This window comes from Pipistrellus kuhlii, unplaced genomic scaffold (genome assembly GCF_014108245.1).
Source record: "Pipistrellus kuhlii isolate mPipKuh1 unplaced genomic scaffold, mPipKuh1.p scaffold_m20_p_3, whole genome shotgun sequence".
Classification (NCBI taxonomy): domain Eukaryota; kingdom Metazoa; phylum Chordata; class Mammalia; order Chiroptera; family Vespertilionidae; genus Pipistrellus; species Pipistrellus kuhlii.
In genome coordinates this window covers 104,427,188-104,453,187 of record NW_023425529.1, presented here as the reverse complement: position 1 = coordinate 104,453,187, position 26,000 = coordinate 104,427,188, and the positions used below count along the sequence as shown (strand labels likewise).

General features: G+C 41.4%; 1 protein-coding gene across 4 annotated transcripts in view; it reads left to right on the top strand.

Annotated features, from left to right (window-relative positions):
- Positions 1 to 26,000, top strand: part of LHFPL6 (LHFPL tetraspan subfamily member 6) — a 182,258-nt gene that overhangs the window by 139,050 nt on the left and 17,208 nt on the right. For all 4 annotated transcript variants that reach the window (XM_036456298.2, XM_045588627.1, XM_045588629.1 and 1 more), the window contains one exon: positions 24,403 to 24,501. In XM_036456298.2, the coding sequence (XP_036312191.1) occupies positions 24,403 to 24,501 (99 nt within the window). The remainder of the gene's footprint in view (positions 1 to 24,402; positions 24,502 to 26,000) is intronic.

Here is a 26,000-nt window from a genome sequence, read left to right as displayed (position 1 = left end):
CTGATTCAGAAAAAGATGAAAATAATGAAATGTTAACATTCTTTGCAGACTTTGCTCTTGGAAAATTTCCCAAGGCCACTGTATGCTGATTGGTCATCTCAGTAGGGTTGTCCTCTGGGTTTTTATACAAAACTAGAGGCCTGGTCACGAATTCGTGCATGGGTGGGGTCCCTTGGGCTGGCCGGCAATCAGGGCCAATTGGTGCTGGCCGGCTGGGGGAGAGGGACTGTGGGAGGTTGGCTGGCTGCTGAAGGTTGGCTGTGGGCGCACACTGACCACCAGAAGGCAGCTCCTGCATTGAGCATCTTCCCCCTGGTGGTCAGTGCACATCATAGCGACCAGTCAACCAGTCCTTCAGTCGACAGGTTATAATCACAAAGTTATATATATATATTACTTTGTTTAGGTTGTACAAGTAACTGTACCTTCCCAGGATATGGCAGAAAGTATTATAAATGTTTATACATTTTTTTCAGACACTAGAACATTCTTCTTGTCTTTCATGAAGTGAAGGTCTTTTGTTAGTGTTGTGTCACTGCTGCTGGTGGGATAGGGAAAGAGGACCATTTTTCTGAAATATTTGAAGTCATGTTTTATAGATCCTGGATAGAGGATTCATTTCTAAGTTATTTTTGTCATATGTTTTTATTGATTTCTGAGAGATGAAGGGGGAGAGAGAGAGAGAACCACCGATAGGAGAGAAACACCTATTGGCTGCCTCCTGCTCACCCCTTCCACTGGGCATGTGCCCTCACCGGAAATCGAACTGGCAACCTCCTGGTGCATGGGTAGATGCTAACCACTGAGCCTCACTGGCCGGGCTATCATATTTATTTTTAAGTTCAGTGATGATGTTCCAAAGGAATATTGGAGACCATCCCACTGGTACTAATGGTCATTTACTGTGGTCTTCACTCTGGCAATAGGAATAGAACTTTGGCTCTCTGGGCTCTTTTGCATTCTTAAGTAAGCTTACATAATACTGCTGGGGACAAAACAGCTGCTTGCTGACAACCAAATAAATGAATAAATTTGGCCTCAGGGTTTTTTTTTTTTTTTAAGTGTTTGAAAGACTTTTTGTTTCTTAGCTTTAAAAAAAAAAGGTAAAAAATTTTCTTTAGATGATATTCTTACTATCTAAAATGTGATGTATAGCACATAAAAGGTATAGATAAAAATAGTTGGGTGTCTAAATAAAGATATCCAGTCTATATAGTCTTTTAAGAATATTTTTCTCACATAAAAGCTCTCCTTTTATCCATTTGTCTCACTTTGGTGCTAAGCATGCTGCAGCACAGCATTCTTGTGTCTGGAACAAAAATATTAATCTCTCTAGAACCTGGCTTAGAGATCTGGCCCATCCTACTGAATAGTATTGAATCATTCTTTTTCTGGAAGATGACTGAGGACAAAAGGAGCCTGTTGTTACAGAAAAACTTATTTTTAATTTATTTTTTTGTTTTCCTTATTTGTTTGTTTTTTTGTCACATTATCTCTTCCCTAACCAAGTACCATTTCGGATACTATTTTGATAAGTTTTATTCAAAACTAGGGACCCAGTACATGACTTTGTGCACGTTGAAAGGAACTGTGGGCCACAAGGCTGCAGTAGGCACAGGGCAGGTCTCAGTCCATCCTCTGTGTCCCCGCCCGGCCCCTCTCGCCACAGCTCCCAGTCCCCTGTCTGCTGGCAACCCCGCTCCCAGTGCCGCCACTCCCACACACTGATGACACCAGCCCCACTAGCACCCGTTGATGGTGCAGAGCGATTGGGGCTGGTGCCAGCAGTGGGTGCGAGTGGGGCCAGCGCAGTCAGCGGATGTGAGCAGTGGCTGCTTCCCTGATCACCCCTGAGGAGCAGGGGGAGGTAGAGAATCCCTCAGGGGCAATCAGGGTCAGCAGCCGCTGCTCCCACCCACTGATGGTGCCAAGTGATCAAGACAGGCGTCAGGCACTGGCAGCAGGTGCAAGCGCCAGGCAGGACTGCAGCGCGTGGGAACAAAAAATTTTCAGTAACCACCAGAGGCTCGCCCTGATGACAGCGACGGGTGCCCCCCACCCCCCTTGGTCTGGTGCCCCTGCTCACCTGCTCCAGCATCCCGCCACAGCCAACACCCACCACATTCCACACATACCCCCTGGTGGTCAGCATACATCATAGCAACCGGTTGTTCAGTTGTTCAGAGGTTTGGTTGTTCCTAATTCTGCCATTAGGTCTATTTGCATATTAGCCTTTTATTATATAGGATACCTCAATGTTTACTTTAGCAAATGTAGAATTATGTTGTCTGTGGAATTGTTATGCCAGATTTGTAGAGTGGAAGGTAGGCATTTAATTCAGTGAGAACTGCTTGGGCCAGATACACATATGAGTATCCAGGGCTTAGATACCAAGTGTTGATGGCATGACCTAATTCCTTCAGTTTTTAGTTTCTGAGATGCTTGGCCTATGCTCCATCTGGCATTTACCTGGGAAGGATCAAGAAAAGTTAGTGAAGATGTTTGTAGCTAAAAGTCTGGAAAATGGAAACTTGCATGCTATCACTTGAGGCTTTAGCCTCCATCAAGGTTAACTTCATGCTGAGCTATATTTAGATTATGGGGCACTTCTCAGAGACTTGCTCTGGAAAAAAAGATTTGATTTTACCCTTAAAAATCAATAGGTGGAAGATCTACATAAACTACATGGTCAGTACATTTTATTTTTAAAACAGAGAGAGTCTATATAATCTAATGAAGAAATTAAGTATCTATAAAACCCAAATAAGTACAATTGAAACAGTGAAAGATATTATCTCTAAACTTAATGAGGGTTGCAAAATTCTGTCAGTAGAGGGAAAGTTAGGAGACTGGGCTGGAAATCCCAGTTGTCGGAGGATATGGACTTGCTATCCATGTTGGCCTCATTCAAAACAGGGTTTCCTTGGGGTGGTAGTGAGTAAATTTGCACTGGATCTCTTATAATCCCAGAGTTTACCTCTAGGTGGAAACCTGCAGTTGATATTCAGTTACTTTCAGTAGATAAGGTAGCCTCAAACATCTGCTTGTCAGTGTGACCATAAAGTTGTTTGAAGTAATCTAGTTGTTTTCATAAGAAGACTTAAAATTAAATGAACAATGTTTAAAAATTCACCCTATAATATTAAATGCTTTCATAGAGGGAAATGCAAGTGTATTTAGCGGCTTAAGTGGTTATCTTCACTGAGCTGTGTAATTAAATTTAAAATGGGTAATTGACCATTTTATTCAGACTTGTAGTTTTAAGTTGAAATATTAAGTTCACAAACAATACTGAGCCACTTGAGATAATTTAAGATCCACTATATCTAAGGCTTAACTATATAGTTTATGAGAACTTATGTGTGTACTCAAACAGTTGAGGCAATTGAGGAAATTAAACAGTAAATTTGTAATGATAGCTTAAAATGTTTAGGAGCTTGATTAAATTAATAGACCAGTTTTTGAGCAAAGTTCACTTAAAATAAATTGTTAAAATTTGCTAAATTTCAAAACATTAAAAAACAGATTTTACAAATTGAATTTAGAAACTTCATGAATTTTATTTTTTAAATAACTTTTAGCTAATCTACAAAATCACCCTTGGGGATACTACAATAGAAATCACACATTGATACTATTCTGACACAATTCTTCCTCAAATAATATGTTTGTTGAAAAGAAGTGAACCCAATTGGCCAACATTTTACGTAACAATCTCAAACCTTGATTGGGAAAGAGTATCTTCTGCTTCTAAGACAGAGGAGTGAGCTGGATGGAGTACAACTGTACTGAAGGCCTTACTGTGATTTCCCAACTACTCTGATCTCTGGGAGCTCAGTTACAATGCAGAATAATAAGTTAATGTCAGTCACACCCGTGAGATCTTTGTAATGTTACCCATTAGCAAAATAGTTTTAACAAATATATCCTTTGCTTTAATAGGTTGAGTCCTGCCATTAACTTAGATTTAGTCAAGTAGCTTTGACTAATCTGGCAAGTTCTTCATTAGCACTTTTACTACGTGCCTCCTTTCACCCTGTAGCGCCTTGGAATTTATCCGTCCTTTCTCTCTACTGTGAACACCACTTTTATTTGCAGAAACTGCTTGTGTTAGGAGGCTAAAGGGCCTGAGAGCTTCTTTTGATCTTCTAGTTTATGTGCTGCCTTCTTGAAATTAGCAAGAACATTTATTGCTCTGGTCTCCAATCTGGGTTCCTGTTCAGAACATTATCTATTCATGCTGGATGCAGAAATTGTGGTTTGCAGAGACAGCTCAGAAGATATTTATATCATTAAGGATTTGGGTGGAAGACTAAAATGTGAGGAGAATAAATACTTTAGAACACATAGACAGTTCTATAATTCATCAGGCTAATTCCAAATGCTTGATCAAAATTAAATAAAGATGACCATCTGTTTTCAAGATGATGGTATTTCTTTCAAAGTTTGTGACTAGGTCTAGTTTTCTGATTCAGATTAGCAAACATTTGCTGATTTAGGAGAATGCTGTATGATGATCAGGAAGACATTCCAGATAGTGGAAATCAAAAATTTGCAAGACATAATGCAAAGCTGGGGTGGATAGAGACCACCTGCACTTTATGACTTATAGATCTAACTGTATACATGCGAACTTCCCTCAGGTCTAGGAGAACATGTGTCCACATATATGTGTTACTCATCACCTTGCATTCCCCATCACTTTATTTAAACTCTAGTTTTTAATATATTCTGCCTTATCCAGTTCTCCTAGGATTTTATATGCCTTAATCATGATTATAAATAGACTACAAATTCCCTCCTCTCATTCCAAAATACCTATTATAAGACTGATCACACAGCTAGCACCCAAATATTTGGTTAGTTGGCTAGTTTTAATTGGGAGGGGAAAGTACCAGTGAAAGATATATGTTGAATTGACTGATTCATTAATTTTGCACAAATATATACTGAGCCCCTCCTATGAACCAGGTGCTGTGCTAGCTGTTAAGTTCTTGGCCCTCATAGAACAGAGAGTCAAGAAGTAGATAGCTCCAAAACAAAAATGACACAGCTTATTATAAAATAAGAAACATATGGAGAGCTATGAGACAAAAGAAACTAAATTATAGAGAAACCTAAATTAGGTAGAATGATTAGTGGTCTTTGCTGAAGAAAAAAAAAATAACATTGAAGCCAGTGGTTCCCAAATGGCTGCACAAATGGAATCACCCAGGGGATCTGTAAAAAATGTTGATGCCTGACTTCCACCTCTAGACATTCTGGTTTAGTCGCATTGGTGTGACTGGGCTGCGGGACTTTTTAGAAGCTCTCTGTGTGGCAGCCTCTCAGTGCACGGGTTATGCTCCAACCAGTGGAGCCACTCCAGTGGGGCACCCCTAAAATACTTTTTATGGCATTCTAATACTACTGCTCCCCTCTGTCCACACACACACACACACACACCCGCACACGCATTCTTACACACACTTACACACAACACATTTATGCATACTGAGTCTCCTAGACCTCACGATACCTCAGGGGTATGGCTTTAAATAAATGCTAATTTTGGAATAGAGTGGGTCTTTCTGAGCAACCCCTTCAAAAGAAGGGATGGGGGAGATTAGAGATGATTTTCTTCTACTCGCCAGGAGCTCACCAAAATAGGTTACATGGAAATAAAGCACAGCTTCAAAATAAAAGTGTGTATATTGAGAAAAGAGAAACTGAACAATCCTGAAAACAAAAATAAGAACAAGTAGCCAAACCTTGAGATACCAGAGGGAAGAGGAATATATGACCTTACTTTGCCTTCTTTATGGCTTGTGTGGATTAAGTCTGTAAATTTATTTAAGTCCTTTGGAGAAAGAAGCTTTTTTTAATATTAATTGTGATTATGCAGCTTGCATCTCACATATCAAGCATACAGGGTTAATTGTGTCTGGTGTGTAAGTCATACTTCCTGCAGATTATACCAGTGAGGTTCCCTGACGAACCTTCATTCTCTGACCCGGTGGTAAGGTAGAAATTTACGGTGTTACGTGTGGCCTCTGAGTGCAGGCTGCCTCTTTGAACCTTGGTGTTGCGCTTGAAGAAACCAGAGTCTCCATGTATGTCCCTTCTTGGAGGCATTTTCTTAAGAGACCTGTGGGGAGGAGTGGGAAGAGGGGCAGGACTTGGTTAGTAAACTGAGAAAATAACTTCCTACTTTTTATAAAATTTTATCTTTATCATTGAAAGTATTACAGATGTCACTTTTTCCCCCATTGACCCCATCCATTCCCCAAGGCCTTTCAATGTACTTTTCTTTGTCCACTTATTCCCTGAGAGGCTAAAAAAACTAAACTGAGAACGTCCCAATCATGTAAGTTAGTTTCCTAGAAAGGCTGCTGTAAGAAAGGACCACAAACTGGGTGGCTTAAAACAACAGACGTTTATTCCCTTTTAGTTCCAGAGTCTGAAGTGTGAAATCAAAGCCAGCCAGGTCCCCCTCTGAGGATCTCGAAGAATTCTTTCTTGCCTCTTTCTACCTTCTGGTAACCTCAGACATCCTGGCGGGTGGCAGCATCACTCCAAACTCTGCTTCCGTGTTTACGTGGCCATCTTCTATGTGTCTGGGTGACTTCACCTGGCTGTCTTCCTAGAGGAACACCAGTGGTATTGGACTAGCTTCCAGCTCAACTCCAATATGATCTCATCTTACCTAATTACATCTGTGACCGCCTTATTTCCAAATGAGGCCATATTCTGGGATCCTGGGGGCTAGGACCTCAACATATCTGTTTGGGGAGAGGGTTACACAATTCAATCCATATTATCAGGTTCGGATAGCTTTCAGAAATATGTAGGAGCTGAGCCTCTCCCTTCTGTAGCAGAGCAGCCCTGGGGGAAGTAGCAGTGGAGCCAGGGCCTCTCCACCTCTTCAGTTTCCTCACCATCCCCACCTGTTCATGCTCTTTAGACACCAAGGAGATCCCCATCCCACCACACCAGGCCTCAAGGGGCACAATATGAAAAGCTACGGAACTAGGTGTCCCATTCGATTCCTTTCTTAAGTAAAATCTTATATAATTATAGTAGCTAGCAGCTTTAAGGAACATAAATTCTGAAAATAGGTCTGTTTAGAAAGCTTGTTTGAAAGCATTGTATTTCCTTTGTTTATCTGTTGTAATATAAAGGAAATAGAATCTGTACATACTGAAAGCAAACCTCCTCCAATATCACCATATTGTCACCAGCAGCCATTCAAACAGAGTTGGGTGAAAAAGCTTAATGCAGATGGGTTGAATTTCTTCCCCCTAAATTTAAACACCATATAGAATTGCGGCATGCAGTTCACCCTCTATCATCTCACTCTTTCATACAAGTTGGAAAAGTAGAAACTCATCCTTGAAAGCATTGAAACAGACTGACCCACAGCGAGTCTCACCTGCTGAGCAGCACCAGATCCACCAACAAAGCCAATACTTCCCAACAGAGACTCGGACAGAGCCCTGCGGAATCCTGCCCTGAGACGGAGCACTTGCGAATAGTTGCCCAGGCTCCTGGAAAGAATGCAGACTTGCTTACCAGTCTTTGGGAGGTTGTGATCCCGGCAAGGAGAAATAATTGTGTTCTTTTAGATGGCCAGCATGCTGTTGGGTTTGGGAAAGAATACACAAAACAGCCTAATGGGAGAGTCCTGACTTTAACTCCATAAACGGAGGCTTTAAATAGTCTCAGTTGGTCTATATTTTTAGAAAATTGTTTTGTCTCAGCCTGCCTGACTGTAATGCTATCGCCAGAATGAGCAATGAAAGAGATAAACATGGTGTTGAGGTCTTTTTATGCCTTCCAAGAAGTCCTGGGTAGTGCAAATCATGCTTGACAGCCTTTGATTAGCAGCTGCTCAGCTCGACACAGGAAAGGAGGCTCTGTTCTCCCTTCGTAAATAAGCTAGAAACTTCCATCCCCTGGAAGAAGCCTGCGTGTGAGCCAACGCCTTCACACCCCTAGAGACTGTTCTGCATGTGTGTGCATGTGTGCCTGGGGAGGGAGGATGACATGGGGGGACCTGGTGGGTCCATGGGGCCAACTGGGGAAGCCTGTATCTCACGCTATGGTAGACTGGGTGAATGCCGAATCTTTTTTAATGTGCTGTGCCCTGTGCCAGTCAGATCAGGTGCTTTCTTTCTCTGTGTGACAATGCGGTGTTGCAGGAAAAGCTTTGGACAGAGGGAAAAGAGGTATGTTATTTCTGATTCCTTTATTGTCACTTTGAGCATGTCACTTATTCTTTTTGAGCTGCAGCCTAGATTCATATATTCATTATACAAAAAGTAAGGCTATCACCCTGTCCCAGTGGCTCAATTGGTTAAGGTTATCACATACAACCAAAGATTGTGGGTTCCATTCCTGATCAGGGCACATACATTCGGGTTTGATCCCAAGTTGGGGTGCATATGGGAGGCAACCAGTGGATGTTTCTCTCTCACATAGATATTTCTCTCTCTCTCTCTCTCCCTCCTTCACTCCCTCCCTTCCTCCCTCTCTTCCTCCCTCTCTCCTTCTTTCTCTCTCTCATCCTCTAAAATCAATAAAAACATATCCTAAAGGAAGAATTAAAAAAATAATAATGCTGTCTATGAAATTCAGTGGAAAACCCCACAATAATTTTTCAGATTGAAATCAGACATTCTGTTTTAGAGGAGGACTAATAAGTAAGGTAGGACCTCTGACTACATAAGGCACATGTGTCAAACACAAGGCCCGCGGGCCAAATCCGTCCCTCCAGGCCTTGCAATGTGGTCCGCACCGCGCTGTCATCACTGCACTCCGCTGCGTTTCCATCACAATGACAGTTTATGACTGTTCAGTAAACCATTCGGCCCGCGATTTAGGCTGGATTTTAGATTTTGGCCCCTTCTCTGATTGAGTTCGACACCCCTAACATAAGGTATGGAGTTCACTTCTCTTGGTCTTTAGGAATATTTTGATAGCAGATTTTGAGAAGCACTGGTTTATAATAGATAATCTTGAGGGTCCCTTTCAGCTCTTATGTTTAGGAAATCAATTCACAAACCATAAGGTCCCTTTGCCTACTAAATCACCTTTTTTTGGCCAGAATCAATGACCTTCTGCAAAGGTCCCTTGCCCCTTTCCAACCATTTGACTATCACTCCCCTCTACTCCCTTGATTCTCAACTTAGTTTTGTTTCATTTTCCCCAAATTTGTCCTGCACCTGCCAATCGCCAGACTTTTCTTCACCTGAGATTACTACATCTACTTAGAATTCCTGATTCTACCTTCTGCTAATTCTGCTATGTAAATAAATGCTATATCTACCCAGTTGCCCCCCCCCCACTTTTTTTAATACTAGAGGCCCAGCAAGCATGAAATCAGGCGCAAATAGCTCACCTTGTGAGCCCCGAGCCCCACCCAGCCGCTGTAAGTGGCTAACGGGCCAAGGGAGAGGGACAGAGAGGTGCTCCATGCACCTCCTGGTGACCAGTCGTTTGGTCGCTCCTCTTGCCTCAACGGGCCGCCCTGCCCATCATCGCTGGTAGCTCGCTGCTGCTAGTAGCTCGCACCCCATCCTGCCCTGCCCCACCCACCAACAGAGCCACTGTTCGGTCACTTGGTACTTATGGCTTTAGGGCCACGAGCCTTTTATAATATAGGTGCCTCTTAGAGTAATGTATTTGAAAAAGATATGAGTGACTCATTATGATTGCTTATGCTAGTATTTATAATACTCAGAACATTGTAAAAATTTCCCATTGCAAAATACTTTGTAATCATATTTCTTTGTATGTTTTTAAATATTTTATATTTTTAAATATCAAATGCTCCACAGAATAACAGTTTTGCAGGTTAAAGGTATGTGGGAGAGAATATGCTATTTTAAAATTGAATTAAAATACATTGAACTTATTGGAAACAACTTCTTGAGTACTTCCAAAACTTGTTTGGGATGGATCAGTGAATCACAGGTGGAAAAGTAAAAAGTTTCAGTTAGCCTTGACATTTCAAAAGGGAAAGAAAAAAAAATCATTATAGCTATCTTGAAAGAAATTGTTTCCAAATTGTTTGTCACTAATCCAGATGGCTTTACTGTTTTTTAGTGGACTTGATGATATTTTTAAAAGACCTGGGGAAAATAAAATGAAGTTTTTATTTCCTGATGTCCCTGAAAGTGAAAGAAGGAGGTGGGGGGAGTATCTTTAAAAAATTGTCTGTTTTAAGTACCTTGGCCACTTGTACCACCTCATTGATAGCACACAACAATGATTTTATATATTCACTAGAGGCATGGTGCACTGGGGAGGGGGGGGATCTCTTCAACCCAGTCTGTGTCCTCTTGCAGTCCAGGTTACCTCGAGGGATGTCCACCTGTTGGCTTAGGCCCAATCCCCCCGGGCCATGTCTGCCCCTGCCTATGTTCCCCTTGTCTTTTTTTCCCACTGGACCCCTGCTTGTGTATTTGTCATTCAAGCTAACCCTCTCATCATAACAATGAAATCTGAGTTGAGGACAAATTTTTCCCAAGAAGGGAAGGACAGGTAAATGGAAGGCAGTTAGGTCTTACAGCTTTCACTGCAAATAAAACACTGGGAATCATTTCTATCCTTCCCACATTTCCCCACTCAGCCAGACTGGTGATTCTTACCTGTGCCCTGGGCAGCAGGTTCTCTCCCTGAAGCACAATGGCTCGGATATCTCATTCACTTGCAGTCCTCTAGGTACAAAGATCTAAGTGTGTGCGGGGCTCCTGGAGTTTAGGATAAGTCCGGTCATACATTGCAGTTCCTGGAACAGCAGCTTTCTACATGCATTTATTACCAAGCCTATTAACTATGTAACTAAAGCTAAAATTTTTTAACTTCTTGAGTTCCTCATCATTAACATATGACTTATTTGCCTAAGTGTGAGTGTGATGCTGTGGCACTTTCATTTGTGCTTACTGAGGTTTGCATGGGTGATAAGGCCAGTAGAGCAAGTGATCCTTGCTCTTAGTTCCAGGGATGTCTTGCTGGAACTCTCACTGCATTCCATCTAGAAGAGAACCTTCTCTGAGTGTGGAGGACTTGATTTTAGGCATGTTTTTTCAGGCATTTCTACACACCTTGGCTAGAACCAAATTCACCACTCTGTTCCACATATAATACAAACTCCAAAGCTTAATAATAGGGACCCATTCATTGAACTCTTACTGTGAAGTTCTGTGCCCATCTCTTTATATATACTATCTCACTGAATCCTTGCAACAACCCTGAGAGGTAGATGTTTTCCCCACTTTACAAATAAGAAAAACTAAAAAAGAAAAAAACAACTATTGAGTATAGAAATTGCAAACTCTTCCCCCAAAGTTTCATATTTGAAACAACTTTATTTATAGTTATTTTTTATATTTTACTTTTTAATATTGTTTGCCTAAGACTCTAGAAAGAGCAAAGTTGGCAAGTCATCCATGGCTAAAATTAGCTTGTGAAGTTTTTGCTCTGAGGTATGGAGCAGGTATTCTACTGCATGTCTTCTAAGCAAAAATATAAGCAGAGCCGCTTTAAAATGGAGCCACTGCTGACACACCAGAGGAACTGCCTTGCATGTCTTACATCTCAAACCTTGAAATACTAAAATAACTTTGTGACTGGCCTTATTTCCTTACTTCCTAAGAATATATTTGCACAGATGACAAGAAAGCAGTTATTATGACTACTGGACTGAAAATAAAAAACTGTGTTTAGATAAATGTTATGTCATCTGCACTATAGAATTGCTTTCCTTCTAAAATGTAATTGTTCCCCTTCCTTTTAATAAATGCCTATTGCTTTTGTCTCCTAATGGGAACATTATTTGGGCTTCTGGTTTAACAAATAGTGCCAAACAGTTATTTTTATTGATCTCAAATAAATGCTTGTTTGGATGGTCTTTTTATTTTAGGTTAACAGTTTTTTGTGTCTTCTTGAAAAAGAGAAGGAATGAAAATCAAAGAGCTGTTGGGTTTGATCAAGCAATTGAATCAAAACCCCTCCCCTGGGAACTGACTTTTCAGGTCATTTCACTATGGACATTCCCTTTGACCACATTTTACTTGCAGTAACCACATTCCATTATCTCTACTCCAAATATGCATAAAGAAGACTCCGCCAAGGAAAAAGCCCACCTAAAGTTCTTTAAAAGCTGTTGACTCCCCTCACTGGGTGCAGATGATCGAATAAATTTGTAATCCCTCACCACTCTGGCCTTGTGCATTCCTCCTTCAGCGACATAACAAGAGCCCTTTTGGAAAACATTATAAGAAAACCTAAATCATTTTCTCTTCTGCAGGATGTTTTCAGCAAAGAAACAGTCTTTGCGATTTGTAAAACTATTTTTGACAGTTTATAAATAATCATATTTCTATTTTACATTGTGTATGGACAAGAGATCTTTCCATGGTATAATTTCTGATGAACAGAGAGCTTTGTGTGCTGGAGCTCACAGTCTGGAAAGGGGGGCTAGGGAGTCTGTAGGGTTCCCCAGAGGCCTTGCCTTTGGTCATAAGCAGCAGTAGCATCAATCCTGGAGAAATGGCAACTTGAAGTCTCTTGACTTCTGCTCTATTCAGTCTTCTCCATTTGTATATAGGGTTCAGTACATACATGGACACAGTAAGTCAATCCAGAGCTAGAACTTGGGGATTCAGGAAGCATTTGAAGGTGAAGGTCAAAAATACTGGGTTAGGACTCAGACAGACCTGCAAGTAACCATTTAGTAGCCTCAGGAGTATGAACCTGCTCCTCCAGACTTCAGTTTCTTTCTCTGCCAAATGAGGTCAGCCAACTTTTTATATTATATACTAGTGGCCCGGTGCATGATATTCGTGTGGGGGAGAAAGGGGTCCCTCAGCCCAGCTTGCACACTCTCCAATCTGGGACCTCTTGGGGGGTGTCTGACTGCTGGTTTAGGCCGAATTGGATTATGTAATTTTATACAATTACTAATTGGGCCTAAACCGACTGTCGGACATCCCTCTCGCAATCCAGGACCACTGGTTCCTAACTGCTCACCTGCCTGTCTACTTGATCGCCCCTAACCACTCTGCCTGCTTGCCTGCTTGCCCCCAACTTCCTCCCTTTGCCCGCATAATTGCCCCCAACTGCCCCCAATTCCTCCCCACCCCCCACCAACCTGATCGCCCCCAACTTCCCCCAATGCCGTCCTGCTCACCCCCAACTGCCCTCCCTGCCGGACTGCTCACCCCTAACTCCCCCCACCCCCACCAGCCTGATCACCCCCAACTGCCCTCCCCTCCTGGCCTGATTGCCCCTAACCACCTCTGCCTCGGCCCCGCCACCGTGTCTTTGTCCAGAAGTGAGTCCGGAAGGTCTACCGGAAGGTCTCTGGTCTAATTAACATGTTATCCTTTTATTAGTGTAGATAGGATATGACATACCAGCATAACTACAACATATCTACCAGTATTACTCTGTGAGAATATGTACTTCATGCGATAGGAAGGCATCTAATACATTACATTGTATAGGTTGAAAGTAGTAGGAAATACTGTATTCATAGCAATAATATACACCCTGTGACTTCCCTTCCTGATTCGGGAATGGTTCCCCAGTTCTTTGAACATTTCCTGGTCCCTAATGTATTTGGAAAGAAAGTAGCTCTGAGTTTGGAAAAATGGCTCTAATTCAACTGCCTCCTGTACTTCCAGCCAGGTAACAGGAAAACCATTCCAGGGCCAGCACCTCCTATGGCTGAGCTCCTGAGTGAGGGCCAGCAACCCAGTGTTGGACAGGTGACAGCTACTGGAGGCACCTTGGGTCTGTCCTGCTGTCAGCCCAGCAACTGAGGCCCTCTTCTCCCCGCCCCTCCTGAGCCCCAGTGCCTCCTAACGGGGTCCCAAGACTGTGCCTCCAATCCGCTGCCCTCTCCCCGCTGGGGACTGGAGCGTGGCAGAGTGAGGAGCAGGCATCCCGTTTTCATTAAAATGTTCAGCCTGAGCCTGCTCCACTAGTGTCCACAGGCGGCCGTGGGGGCAGACGGTGATCCCAGAGGCACTCGCCGTCCCCACCAGAGCTCAGCCACTATGGTCTGGGGTGAGACAGTCCCATCATGCCCCGTGGCTGTGACTTGGACCCGCTTCCTTAACCAGGGGCCTGGTGCTGGACGGGCAGCAGCAGCACTTCCTTCCCGGGCAGCAGTTACCCTGAGCCCGCCGGCTCTCCCTCCATCCTGCCAAGGCTTGCTTCTCACTCTCGCTTCTCACATTTGGTGAAAACTTTCTCGGTCCACTTGCCATAGTAATCTCCAGTGGGGCTTAGGGACTGGCACTGCCATCTTTGTGATAGTGTGACGGTCAAGTTGTGTATTCCGTCTTTATTAGACAGGATTATGTAATTTTATACAATTCTGAGACTCTTGTAAATACCAAATAAATAACATTACTTAATATTTAATATTTAACAAACATCATGAACCAATGAGTTGGAAAGCAAGTGAACATATAGTAGTTTCTGACATTCCAAGAGAAGTAATACAAATAACTACAATGTAAGGTAGTAAGTCCTAAGTAAATGGTAGAGTACCAGTAGGAGATCATAGGAAAGGGTAAAACCTAGGGCTCACTTCTTTGCCTGGGGTGGTGGGGGGGTAAGGGCGGCAGGCTGCCTATTGAGGCTTCTAGACATATACAGTTGGTATTTTCATATGGTGGAGTTTGAGCATAAGGTAAGGAGGGAGAGTCAGTCAGAGAGAAGTTTAACTTTCAGAGATGAGAAGTTTAAGATGTAGTCAAAGAACCAGTAATTAATGGGTGCAGTAGGCCAGGGATTCCCATTCAGAAATGACTTTGGTACTGACCAGCGTAAAGGAGTCATTTAATAGGACTATCATGGCTTGGCTCTAGCCAGATATGTGCAGGCTCAGAATTGGCACATTTCTCAGTTTGTGGTAGGCATTTAGATAGACATGAGCAGAGCAAGGAGATTGGGTCAAGTATAGAAGGTCACCAGGGCTTAGGCCCCCTGACCTTTCATAGCACTGATCACGTGATTAGGACCCTCCCTGACCTTTCCTCCCCTGGCATGTCACTAGTCACATTGTAGACCCTCTTAGAAGAGGAACAAGGGGCTGAAGAGTGGCCTCAGGCAATTTCCATGCTGGCCTTTGCACAACTACTTTCTTAAGCATGAATGCCAAGTTGGTAATCTTTCAGAAAAGCAGCAACATAATGATTGATTTCAGGACCCTTTGCCCTGGCTCCACCTCATCAGTGGAGACCATGACCCTGAAAAGATACATCTAGAAAGCTGATGAATATTCTATTGAGACCCTCTCCTAAGATCTCCCCTAAAATCTCCACCCTTAAGAGCCCTTAGGCTGGAGGACTTAGCATGCCCTCCCAGTAGAGCACATCCTCACCTTTCCCATCCCTCTCCTTTCCCCTCCAGGTGGGTTCCCTTTACACTTCTCTCTTCTGTGCTCCAAGGGCCCCTTCTTTTACATCTGTAACTTGTTTCTGAACCCATTTCTTCTACCACTCACTTCTTCTACCTCTGGGACTTTCTAAATAGACTTTTTCTTATAGTTTGTGTTTTGGCTCTGAATTCTTTCTTCCCTAGAACTTAAGTACTGAGGTTGCTAAACCAAGGTCTGGTCTGACTCCACTGGTCTAATATCTGGTGCTGTTTTTGCCCCCAACCAATTTTTAAAAAAAATATATAAATTTTATTGATTTTTTACAGAGAGGAGGGAAGAAGGATAGAGAGTTAGAAACATCAATGAAAGAGAGGCATCGATCAGCTGCCTCCTGCACACCCCCCATTGAGGATGTGCCCGAAACCAAGGTACATGCCCTTGACCAGAATTGAACCTGGGACCTTCCAGTCCCCAGGCCAATGTTCTATCCACTGAACTAACCAGTTTCGGCCCCAACCAATTTTTGAAGAGACACAGGAACTCTGGACCTACAGGTGAACATTACACTAAGCAAAGCATGATGATCAAATCCCACTTAGTAAAACACTAGAAGCTTGGTGCACAAAATTTGTGCACGGGGGGAGGGGGGGAAAGGGGGTTGCTCCCTCAGCCCAGCCTGCAATGAGGCCAGCATTCCATGTCCCAGCCTCTGGCCACAGGCCCTCCCTCCGTGCGGCCCGGGTGCAGTACGCTGGGCTCATCGTAGGGGGGTGACCATGAACCCAGCGTCCCATGCCCTGGTCTCTGGCCAGATGCCCCTCCCTCCATGTGGCCAGGGTGCAGGACGCTGGGCTTGCATCGCTGTGGGCAACCGCCCCTCCTTTCATGCACCTGGGCCAACAACGCTGGGCTCATGTTGCCGGGGGTAACCGCAAGTCCAGCGTCCTGCGCCCAGCTTCTGGCCAGAGGCCCCTCCCTTTGCACAACTGGGGCACAGAACACTGGGCCCCCAGTCCTCCCTCCACATGGCCGGGGCATGGGAAGGTGGGCTCGCAACACCAGGGCAATGCCACCAGCTTTCCTGTCCCTCACCCCTGCCACTATGGGTACCTCCATCTTTGTCATGGAGTGATGGTTAATTTGCATATTACTATTTTATTAGATAGGGTGATGATCAAATTCCACATGTTTATGGCTAAAGTCAGCTTGTGGGTGGTGAGCATGTGAATTTGGAGTGGACTTGTCCAAGCACTGGGATTATAACAGGTAGAAAAGAGACCTAGACTAGGTAGGGCCCAAGGGCCCTGGGATTGATCTGGATAAGCCTCTTCCATCCTCTGTGCCTCTATTTCCAGAAAGCACTTTGAAAGGAAATATGATTTATGAGAAAGAGCCTAACCAAGCCTCATCTTTGTAGAATACTTATGTATATTTCCCCTTATTGTGCTTTCAAGGCCTGAAATGTTAAACACTGACCCTTCCTCTCTTGTTCACTCCCTACCAATGGGTTCATTTTGTTGTTACATTTTTGTAAAGGGACCATTATCTAGTTCTGCAAAGGGACAAATATCATGTACATAAATTAGCATATGGAGACTTGAAAATGGAAAAGTGCCAAAGCCTTCCAAAGAGAAGTCCAGATTATTGTCTGCAAGACTGAGTAGGTTTCATGAGAAAAGTAAAGAAAACAATTTCCCTCATTGCTTGCCACTGAAAAGAAGATAAAGGAACTAGAGAAAGGATAAAAGTATCCAAAAAACATAAAAGATGCATTCATGGGAAAAACTGGTTTGATCATTGAAAGGGCAATAGGTGGAAAAAGTCACACTATAAAAAAACAAAAAACCCAACAGTGGAAAAAGAATGGAGCAATAGTCATGGAGAAAAGTGAGATCACATAAAAACTTTGAAAAGTAGCCTGGGGAAAAAAAACCTTCATGACTTTAACATGAGACTCTAGTCTTACTGCTTTTGCAGAGTAACTGGCATTTGGGAACTAGAGATTTGTGTTGCTTTTTTTGCAAGAACCCAATTGTTATGTTAATATGCTGATAGCTATGTGTGTTAAGTACTGATTTTGAATAAAAAGTGTTGTAAGGAAGGGAAAATTCCCAGCAGCCTATTCTTACTTGGACAGCTAAGCTCTTTAGGAACTTAAGACTTCATACTGAAATTCTAAGAAATAATTAATATCATGGCAGATATTTCCAGCATTGTGCAAAAACAAATACAACTTCAACTAAGGACTCTCTCCCATGGGTGGTTTATGGGCTGGCAAGGCATATTGGACTAAGATTTAGGCACAGGAGCTCATGTGGAGATGAAGGCAGACCTCTTTACAACATAGCATCACTGCACAGCTCCCAAATGCTGATCTCTATGCATTAATCTGTGCCTTCTCTACTCACACTGGCTTCTCCTTAGAGATCATTTCACTGACCTAGCTCTTCAAATACTTTGTCTTGTACAGGGTGAGGCCAAAACCTAAAGTATTCAGGTTGAAACGGCCTAATAGTCAATGCAGTATTCACTTTTTTTTTAATTTAAGAATTATTGAGTCATTTGTTGGGTTATTATTTTTTCCTTTATAAAAGGCAACATCTTCCTAAATTCCTAAAACTTCCCCCAAAATTATCTTCCTAATGGTCTATTACATCCTGATAGCTGATTCCAACTAGGTACTGAGAGAAAACTAAAAATGGAACTAATTTACACTATTTGTGATTTATTCATGACCCCTTAAAAGTTACAAAGTTTTGTCCTAGCTGATGTGGTTGGCCATTGTCCTATGCACAGAAAGGCTGCTGGTAGAGTTGTGCAGAAGGCTTCTGATCGATGTTTCACTATTACATCAATGTTTCTTTATCTCCCTCTCCTTTCTTCTCTCTCTTTTTTCAAAATCAATTTTTAAAAATATTTTTTAAAAAGTTATAAAATCTGAATTGCAAATAAGCCTATAACTGCAAACGATCTCACACCTCCTCCAACACCCCACCTCTGTTATCATCTTCCTCGGTTTGGTTTCTAGCTTCACAGCCTCTTTTCTCACTTCACTCCTATAGTCACATATCTCCAAAAAGTCCTACAATATGACTTTTTTTCATTAAGTCTTTCATGGCAATGATATAGGATTTTAGTTAAAATGCCACATAATTAAGTCCATGTGGTATCCACAATGTTTACAAATCTTCTAAAGAAAATCTGTGTAAATTATATTAAAATATCTGAGTCGGAAGATTCTAATAGAGCCATTCACTTCCCAGAAGCAAACTAGTCCATTTAAACTTATTCTGTTATTTAGATATCATTTGGGCAATGACTCTAGATTCCAAAATCTTTTCTGAGCTCTATTTCAGTGTACAGTATTATTAATGGACAACCAAGGGGTCCAGGCTGCTTGTCACTACTTCAGTCAATTAAGCAGGAGCATGGTTAAATCATAGATGAATGTTTATTCCAATAATGACAGCATTATGGGAGAGCATCAGGTCATCCACAAAAATCTGCTCTCCAGCCCACCATAAGTCAACTGCTTATATTGAGAAGAAGGACAAAGATTACGTGGGGAAGTAGGAATTACAGGTATGGGAAAGTAGGCACACGATAATCATTACAGGTTATAAGTCATGCAAGCTGGGATGGTGGGGAGTAAGGTATATTATTTAGATACACAAAGACAATAGACAATTTCATAGCTAAAGATTCACCTTTGTCAAGAAAGTTCAGGCCTAGGACATGACTACTCACCATGCCCTGTTTTATGTTAGCAACTTTTACATTCAGACCAGCCTGTGTGGTTATTTTCAGTCTCTGAGTTTTTGAGCCCTGTCATGTGGGCCATCCTTCAGCTTTGCATATTTAGTGTGTGGTCCCTTTTTCATCCACAAGTTTAATATCTAAATGGTATCTAATTCACGGATTTTCAAACCATGGTTCCATCAAACATTGATTTTGACAACATGATCTAAGGTTTAACACTGTTAAAATGAACAAAGGCAGGAAGGGTAAGTGACAGACCACAAATCCAAAGGTGACTTTAGGGCAGGTGTCCCAGCTGCTAAACAAACCACCATGAGAAATGAGAGGTGACCCTCTGGACTGGGCATCTCCAATCCAGAAGGAACCAAAGCCAAATGACTGAGGAATCTTCTGGCCTAGCACTAGGACTTTCGAGATGAGAGGTTTTTGAGAACTCAATGAGAGTGGGCAGAAGACTTGAGACAAGGGGAATTGTGGAATATCACTCACCTAGAGAAGACTGGCTGGTGTGGGATGGAGGGTCCGTAATGAAGGAGAGATTTCCAGTCCATCCTCCCCCTTGGCTGGCTGGGGAGGAACCCTGTAAGGGAAGGAGGCCTGATCAAGGATAGCAATCGAATCACCCAAGTAGGATTCATAAGTAAGCCCAGGATGATCTGCCACTGCCTATTGCTCTCTGAGTAGCAAGCTCAGGGTGACTGAAACCAGGTCAACGGCTCCCCGTCCGCGTGGAACCCTCCCGGGTTTTGGCACCAAATGTTGGGTTGCCGAAGGAGGAACACACGAGACCAGAGTGGTGAGGAATTACAAATTTATTCGATCATCTGCACACCAGGTGGCTGAGCCTGGATGACTACAGTACCCAGTGACAGGAGTCAATGGCTTTTAAAGGACTTTTGGCGGGCTTTTTTCTGGGCAGAGACTTTTTTATGCATACCTGGAGGGGAGATAATGAATGTGTTCACCGTAAGTGAGATGTGGTCTCAGCAAAGGGAATGCCCATAGTGAAATGACCTGAAAACCAGTTCTCAGGGAAGAGGTATCAACTCAATTGCCCTATCAAACCTAACAATTACTAGTTGAAAAAATGGATGATATTCAAGTAACAGACTATGATAGAGAGATATGCATCAGTCCCTCTGCCTTTGAACAGTTGAACATGTACCAGCCAGGGTTTGGCCAGTGAAAGGAACTACTCTAGATATTTCAAGTAGGAAGAGATATAGCCCAGGAATACAAGTTTCAAAGACCTATTGAAAGTCATGGGAAGTGAAGTTCAGAGACAAATGCAGGAATTCAGGAAATGCAAGGATTGAAAGAAGCTGCAGTTGATGACATGTCCTTAGTGGGTGATGCTAAGGGTATTCCAGGTAGTCATTTGCGAAATCACATCTACTGTCTGCAGAACAACATGCTCCTAGCTGCAGCTGCCGATGGGGAATATGGTTTATCTCTTTTACCTTCTAAATCCCACTTGAGGGCTTCTCATTGACAGAATATGAACTAGAATTTCTTTTAAGAGGAGAGTTTTTGAAATATAGTTTCCTGGCCTCTAGCACTACCTAGAAAGTGAGAATCTGAATGAGCAGGGATGATTTTGATTGTTAACAAACAGAAGCAGGCATAGCATATACGAATCTGGTCAGGCCAGCATCTCTTTGAAGTGGTATTTTAGGTCCTAAACAGCCCTCCCTAATAACATATTATGCAAAAATGAAAATGGTCTATATTTATGCTATCCAATATGGTAACCACTAGAGACATGTGGCTATTAGATACTTGAAAATGTGGCTAATACAATTGAAGAACTGAATTTTTAGTTTTACTTAATTTTAATTTATTTAAATTTAAACTTAAGTAGCTACATGTAACTCATGGCTACTACTCTGGGCAATGTAGATCTAGAACTCTCTTTGGTCCTATACCCCTCTGCCACTCCATTAAATGGAAGATATTGCCTTGTCTGTCCTGAAGTGGCCCTGATCCTGCCATCTGAATATTTGTTGTATTTGTGTGTTCAAGGTACAATTATCTGATGGAGTTGGGGGAATTATTTCACTAAACTAAGAGAATTGATCCTCTGACTACTTTTTTTTTAAATATATTTTATTGATTGTTTACAGAGAGGAAGAGAGAGGGATAGAGAGTTAGAAACATCAATGAGAGAGAAATATCGATCAGCTGCCTTTTGCACACCCCCTTTTGGGGATGTGCCCGCAACCAAGGTACATGCCCTTGAACGGGAATTAAACCTGGGACTCTTCAGTCCACAGGCCGATGCTCTATCCACTGAGCTAAACCAGTTTCAGCCTCTGACTACTTTTTGTGCCAACTTGCTAATAAACATTTGCTGTATATTTGGTTGAATTCACTCTGAGATTTGCTTTCACCTTAACATACAATGGTAGCAAGGTAGCTGGGGAGACCACTAATATTTACCTACAGAACTTGATAAACTGTGACAGTTAATTAGCCTGATCAGATTGCAACATACACTTTTCTTTGAAATCTGCAGAATCTTTGCTCTTAGCAAATATTAGCAGATGACAAAACAAAAACTGCATAAATATTAATATAAAAATCAAGGGAAGGCAGTTGCCCTCCACTGAACACTTCTTTTTAATGTGAGCATATTTAAGAGTATTTTTTTAAAACTCATGCATATAATACAAATGTCCTGTGTATGAAATGGTTCCTAATTTATGTGGTTGAACCTGCATTTCACAGTGTCACACAGACAGCCCAATTTTCTACAAAAGATCCCTGGATGCTAAATGTATTATCACTTAGACAACCTTAGGTCTACTTGCTCCATATTGTAGGCATTTTAAGCTCCTTTTGATTTAGTCTCCCAAAGTGCCTAGAGTCATGTTAGACCAAGGCATGTGCTTTCATGAACACATGCTACATACTTTCTGCCATACTGAAAAAGAACATTAGCAAATAAGATTGTCTATCATTTATTTGTTTATCAGATAAAAAGAAAATGATGCTTTAAAGGTTACTGTTTTTCATTTTTTCTTACACTTGAACATCTTCTGGTTTAACTGTCTTTCTGATTTAAAAAGTTGCTCACAAGATCTCAAAAACTAGTGTTACTTATTAATTTAAGATGTCAGTATATCATGGAAATTATGTCACATTATTTGGAATTCTGTTTACACAAACATTTATATCCTCATTAATTATCTCTTCACTTGAAGCTGGATAAAAAAAACTTGGAATTGTTACAAAAATGCCATATATATATATATATATATATATATATATATATATATATATATGCCAGTCAGAGAAAGATAAGTATCACATGATCTTACTCATATGTGCAATCTAATGAACAAAATAAACTGATGAACAAAATAGACTCAGAGATATAGAACCATGGAACAGACTGATGAATTTCAGAGGGAAGGTGAAGGTGGGGGAATTGGGGGGTGAGAGATTAACTGGGGAATTTATATACATAACCCGTGGACACAGACAACAGTGTGGAAGGGAGGGGTGGGTGGAGGGTGGAAGGGGTCAATATGGGGTTCGGGGACAAAGGGAGCATCTGTAATACTTTCCACAATAAAGATAGATAGATGATAGATGATAGATAGATAGATAGATAGATAGATAGATAGATAGATAGATACAATGGAATGCTTTAAAAAAAGAATGCTGTGAATGATATCATGAGAGGAAAAGCTTAAGGAAACCAGTCACTGGAACATTTGCTTAGTCTGCAAAGCCTCCTATAACTGCCTTCTAAATGACTCTTCAGCCTCAGTACAATTCATATTTATACATGCGACATCCAGGATTAGTGATTTGCAGTTTCAATGATTCTTTGCAGATGTTCCCTCATTATCACAGCCCCTTTGCATTGGATATTAGCTTTGTTGTTAACCAAGGGGCAGACTGGAGGTAGGGCCACCAGGTGGGGAATGTGTGTCAGTTTCTGGGGAAGTTCTCTCCATACTGCTCAGCATAGAGGTTGGGTGTTGGGTGGTGCCTGTGAGAAAATATACTGTTTGTATGAATTACAACTACTCAAGAGGCAGTGGGGAGAAAAGCCAGAGAGGGAAGAAAGACCAAAGGAAGAGACTCAATCCAGAGACAGTGGAAGTCTCTTCGAGGTACAATTGGGGCCTGTCATTCTGCCTCTACATTACCATATCAATGCATTTTCTTATCTAGGGGCTCCCTCATTTAGCCCCTGATAACCCACAGTCCCTCAGACAAGGATGACATTCTCACCAATCAGACTGTATGCGTTGGTCCTACTGGCCCAGCACACTTGTGGGACTTCCAAGTGAAGATAATACTTACTGATTGATGTGATAAGATGTTACTTTTATATTAGCCCTCAGATTCCAATGGTGGGTGCTTAAGTCTCATTCAGCTTCTTGTTAAACCACATATGAGGCTTTAATGCAAAATCAAAGACTCTTCAAGCCAATGGAAAACTATCAGGTCAGTATGCTGCAGTGATAACTTAATCTATATTAAAATAAATCCATCACTTTATTCAGTTCAATCATAATCATCAAACCTTTTGTTCTTAGCTGCAAGGAGGACTTAGATTACGATAAGTGTCTGTCTGCTTGGGTATTTCTAAGACAAGTGGAGCTCCTCGATTTTCAGTGTCTCCACAGAGCCTTGTAACAGTGCACAATCAATGTGCTGAAGTGATTTATGAAAATCTTTATGTTCTCTCTGCCCATGGTAAAATTTGATGATGCTGAACATTCTATCTTGATTCTTAAATTGGAAAAACAACACAATGAATGAGGAACCATAATCTATTAAGCACCTTTGCTTGCTATTGAATTACTTTACGTAGATTGATGGTGGAATTGGTTGGCTTTTTATAAGAGTAATTAAAAGGACTTCTGGATTTTAATTCCTAAATAAGATTGTATTTCCTAAAACAAAGCTTTTGATGTTTTGAAAGGCAAAGTTGGAACCAATCTAAGCCATCTGTCAAGGTGTGTGTGTGTGTGTGTGTGTGTGTGTGTGTGTGTGTGTGTGTTTTCATTTTTCCTTATAAGCAGACTTGAAATTGTTCTTGGAATCTAACTTTAGATTGCTTGAGAGAGCTGTGACTGCTAATTTCTTAAAAGTACATACCATGCTCCTTTGTTATATTGCTAATATTGATCTCTCCCCCATATCTCTCCTCCCTCTCCTCCCCACCCCCCCCCACACACACACATTCTATCTTTATCTAGGGATGCAGAAGGACACTGCTAATGCTCCCTTCACTTATCTCTTTGCAGGCTTGTTGATTGGTGCTGGCTGTGCCCTCTATCCCTTGGGCTGGGACAGTGAGGAAGTTCGGCAGACTTGTGGCTACATTTCTGGCCAGTTTGACCTGGGTAAGTTCTTTTCATAGAAGGCACTCCTTTTAGAGAAGAACCTATCTGATCTTTTATAGGAGCAGAAGGTGGTAAAAGAATGGAAGAAAAATATATTGCAGCCAGAGTCATGTGTAACAACACCTATACAGAGTCATGTGTAACAATACTATACCAATACCTATCCTTCTGTTTTAATGAATAGTCATTGATAATCAACTGTTTGTCTGAATTATGGGAAATATTGTAGATACAAAGAAAATAAATAATCCTTGCTCTGAAGTATTTATATTTATTAATTCATTCAAAAATCATGTTTATTGCTCATTACAAATGTTAAAAATAGTTGTCTATGTAATTCCCATTCTATCTGAGAAATAAAGCAAACAAAACCATCAAGAAAATGACAGTAAGAGCTATGCAGTTTATAGCAATCTACACTCTAGAGCAATAGGCAGCTTTATGACAGGGATAAAAATCAAACTGGTATTTGAAGAAAGTGACCTGTGAGGATTTTCTGGCAGTAGACACAAACACCTTGCTGGCAAGGATTATGGAGAGCAAAGGCACAGGGGAGGAATGAGTGAGAAGACTTCATCAGGAGACCATACAGAACTGTAGAGGTGGGAATTCACATATTGATGAAGGGGCTCGTGAATTTTTCTATGTATTAATTAGAAAATTTCAGATATTTATCATGTATAGATATAGTGTATTCTGCTTAGCAATCTATAAATTTTTTAATATCTTTTTGTTGATTTCAGAGAGGAAAGTAGAGAGAGAGAGAGAGAGAGAGAGAGAGAGAGAGAGAGAGAGAGAGAAATCAATGATGAAAGAGAATCATTGATCTGCTGCTTCCTGCATGCCCCCAACTGGGGATCAAACCTACAATCCGGGCATGTGTCCTTGACCAGAATTGAACCTGGGACCCTTCAGTCTGCAGGTTGATGCTCTATCCACTGAGAAAAACTGGCTAGGTTTCAACCTATAATTTTTTTTCATACTACATGGTTTCACCATTATAAGTTGTAATGATAGGATAATATTTCAGTTGGTTTGTAAACCTACATTAATTTCTCTTCTTTATTTCTTTCTTATTCTAGTTTCCGTTATTTAAAGCCATAGTATACTAGTAATGAGTAGTTTAATTAATATGTCTTTTCCTATTGAATTATTTTCTTAGGATGTTCTTCTAAAATTGGTGTTATTAGAACAAAAACTATGAACCCAAAAGAATCATTGTTATGTGATAACAAATATTTTCTCCTAATATGTGGATAGACAGATTGTTTTTTACCTTCAAAGCATAGTGAGTTACTAACTTAAACATCGACTTTTCACATTAAATATTTTACTTTTAGAATAAAAATTTTGAGGAAATTGGTCTAATGGCAGTATTACCATATCCCAAATTGTTTAAAATAGGTTTATAAAATTGTTTCTATTAGATAATGGGGGAGAGGGGAGAAGTGTGGGAAATGGGCAGATCTGATACCCTATCAAAGATCTGTGAATTTGAA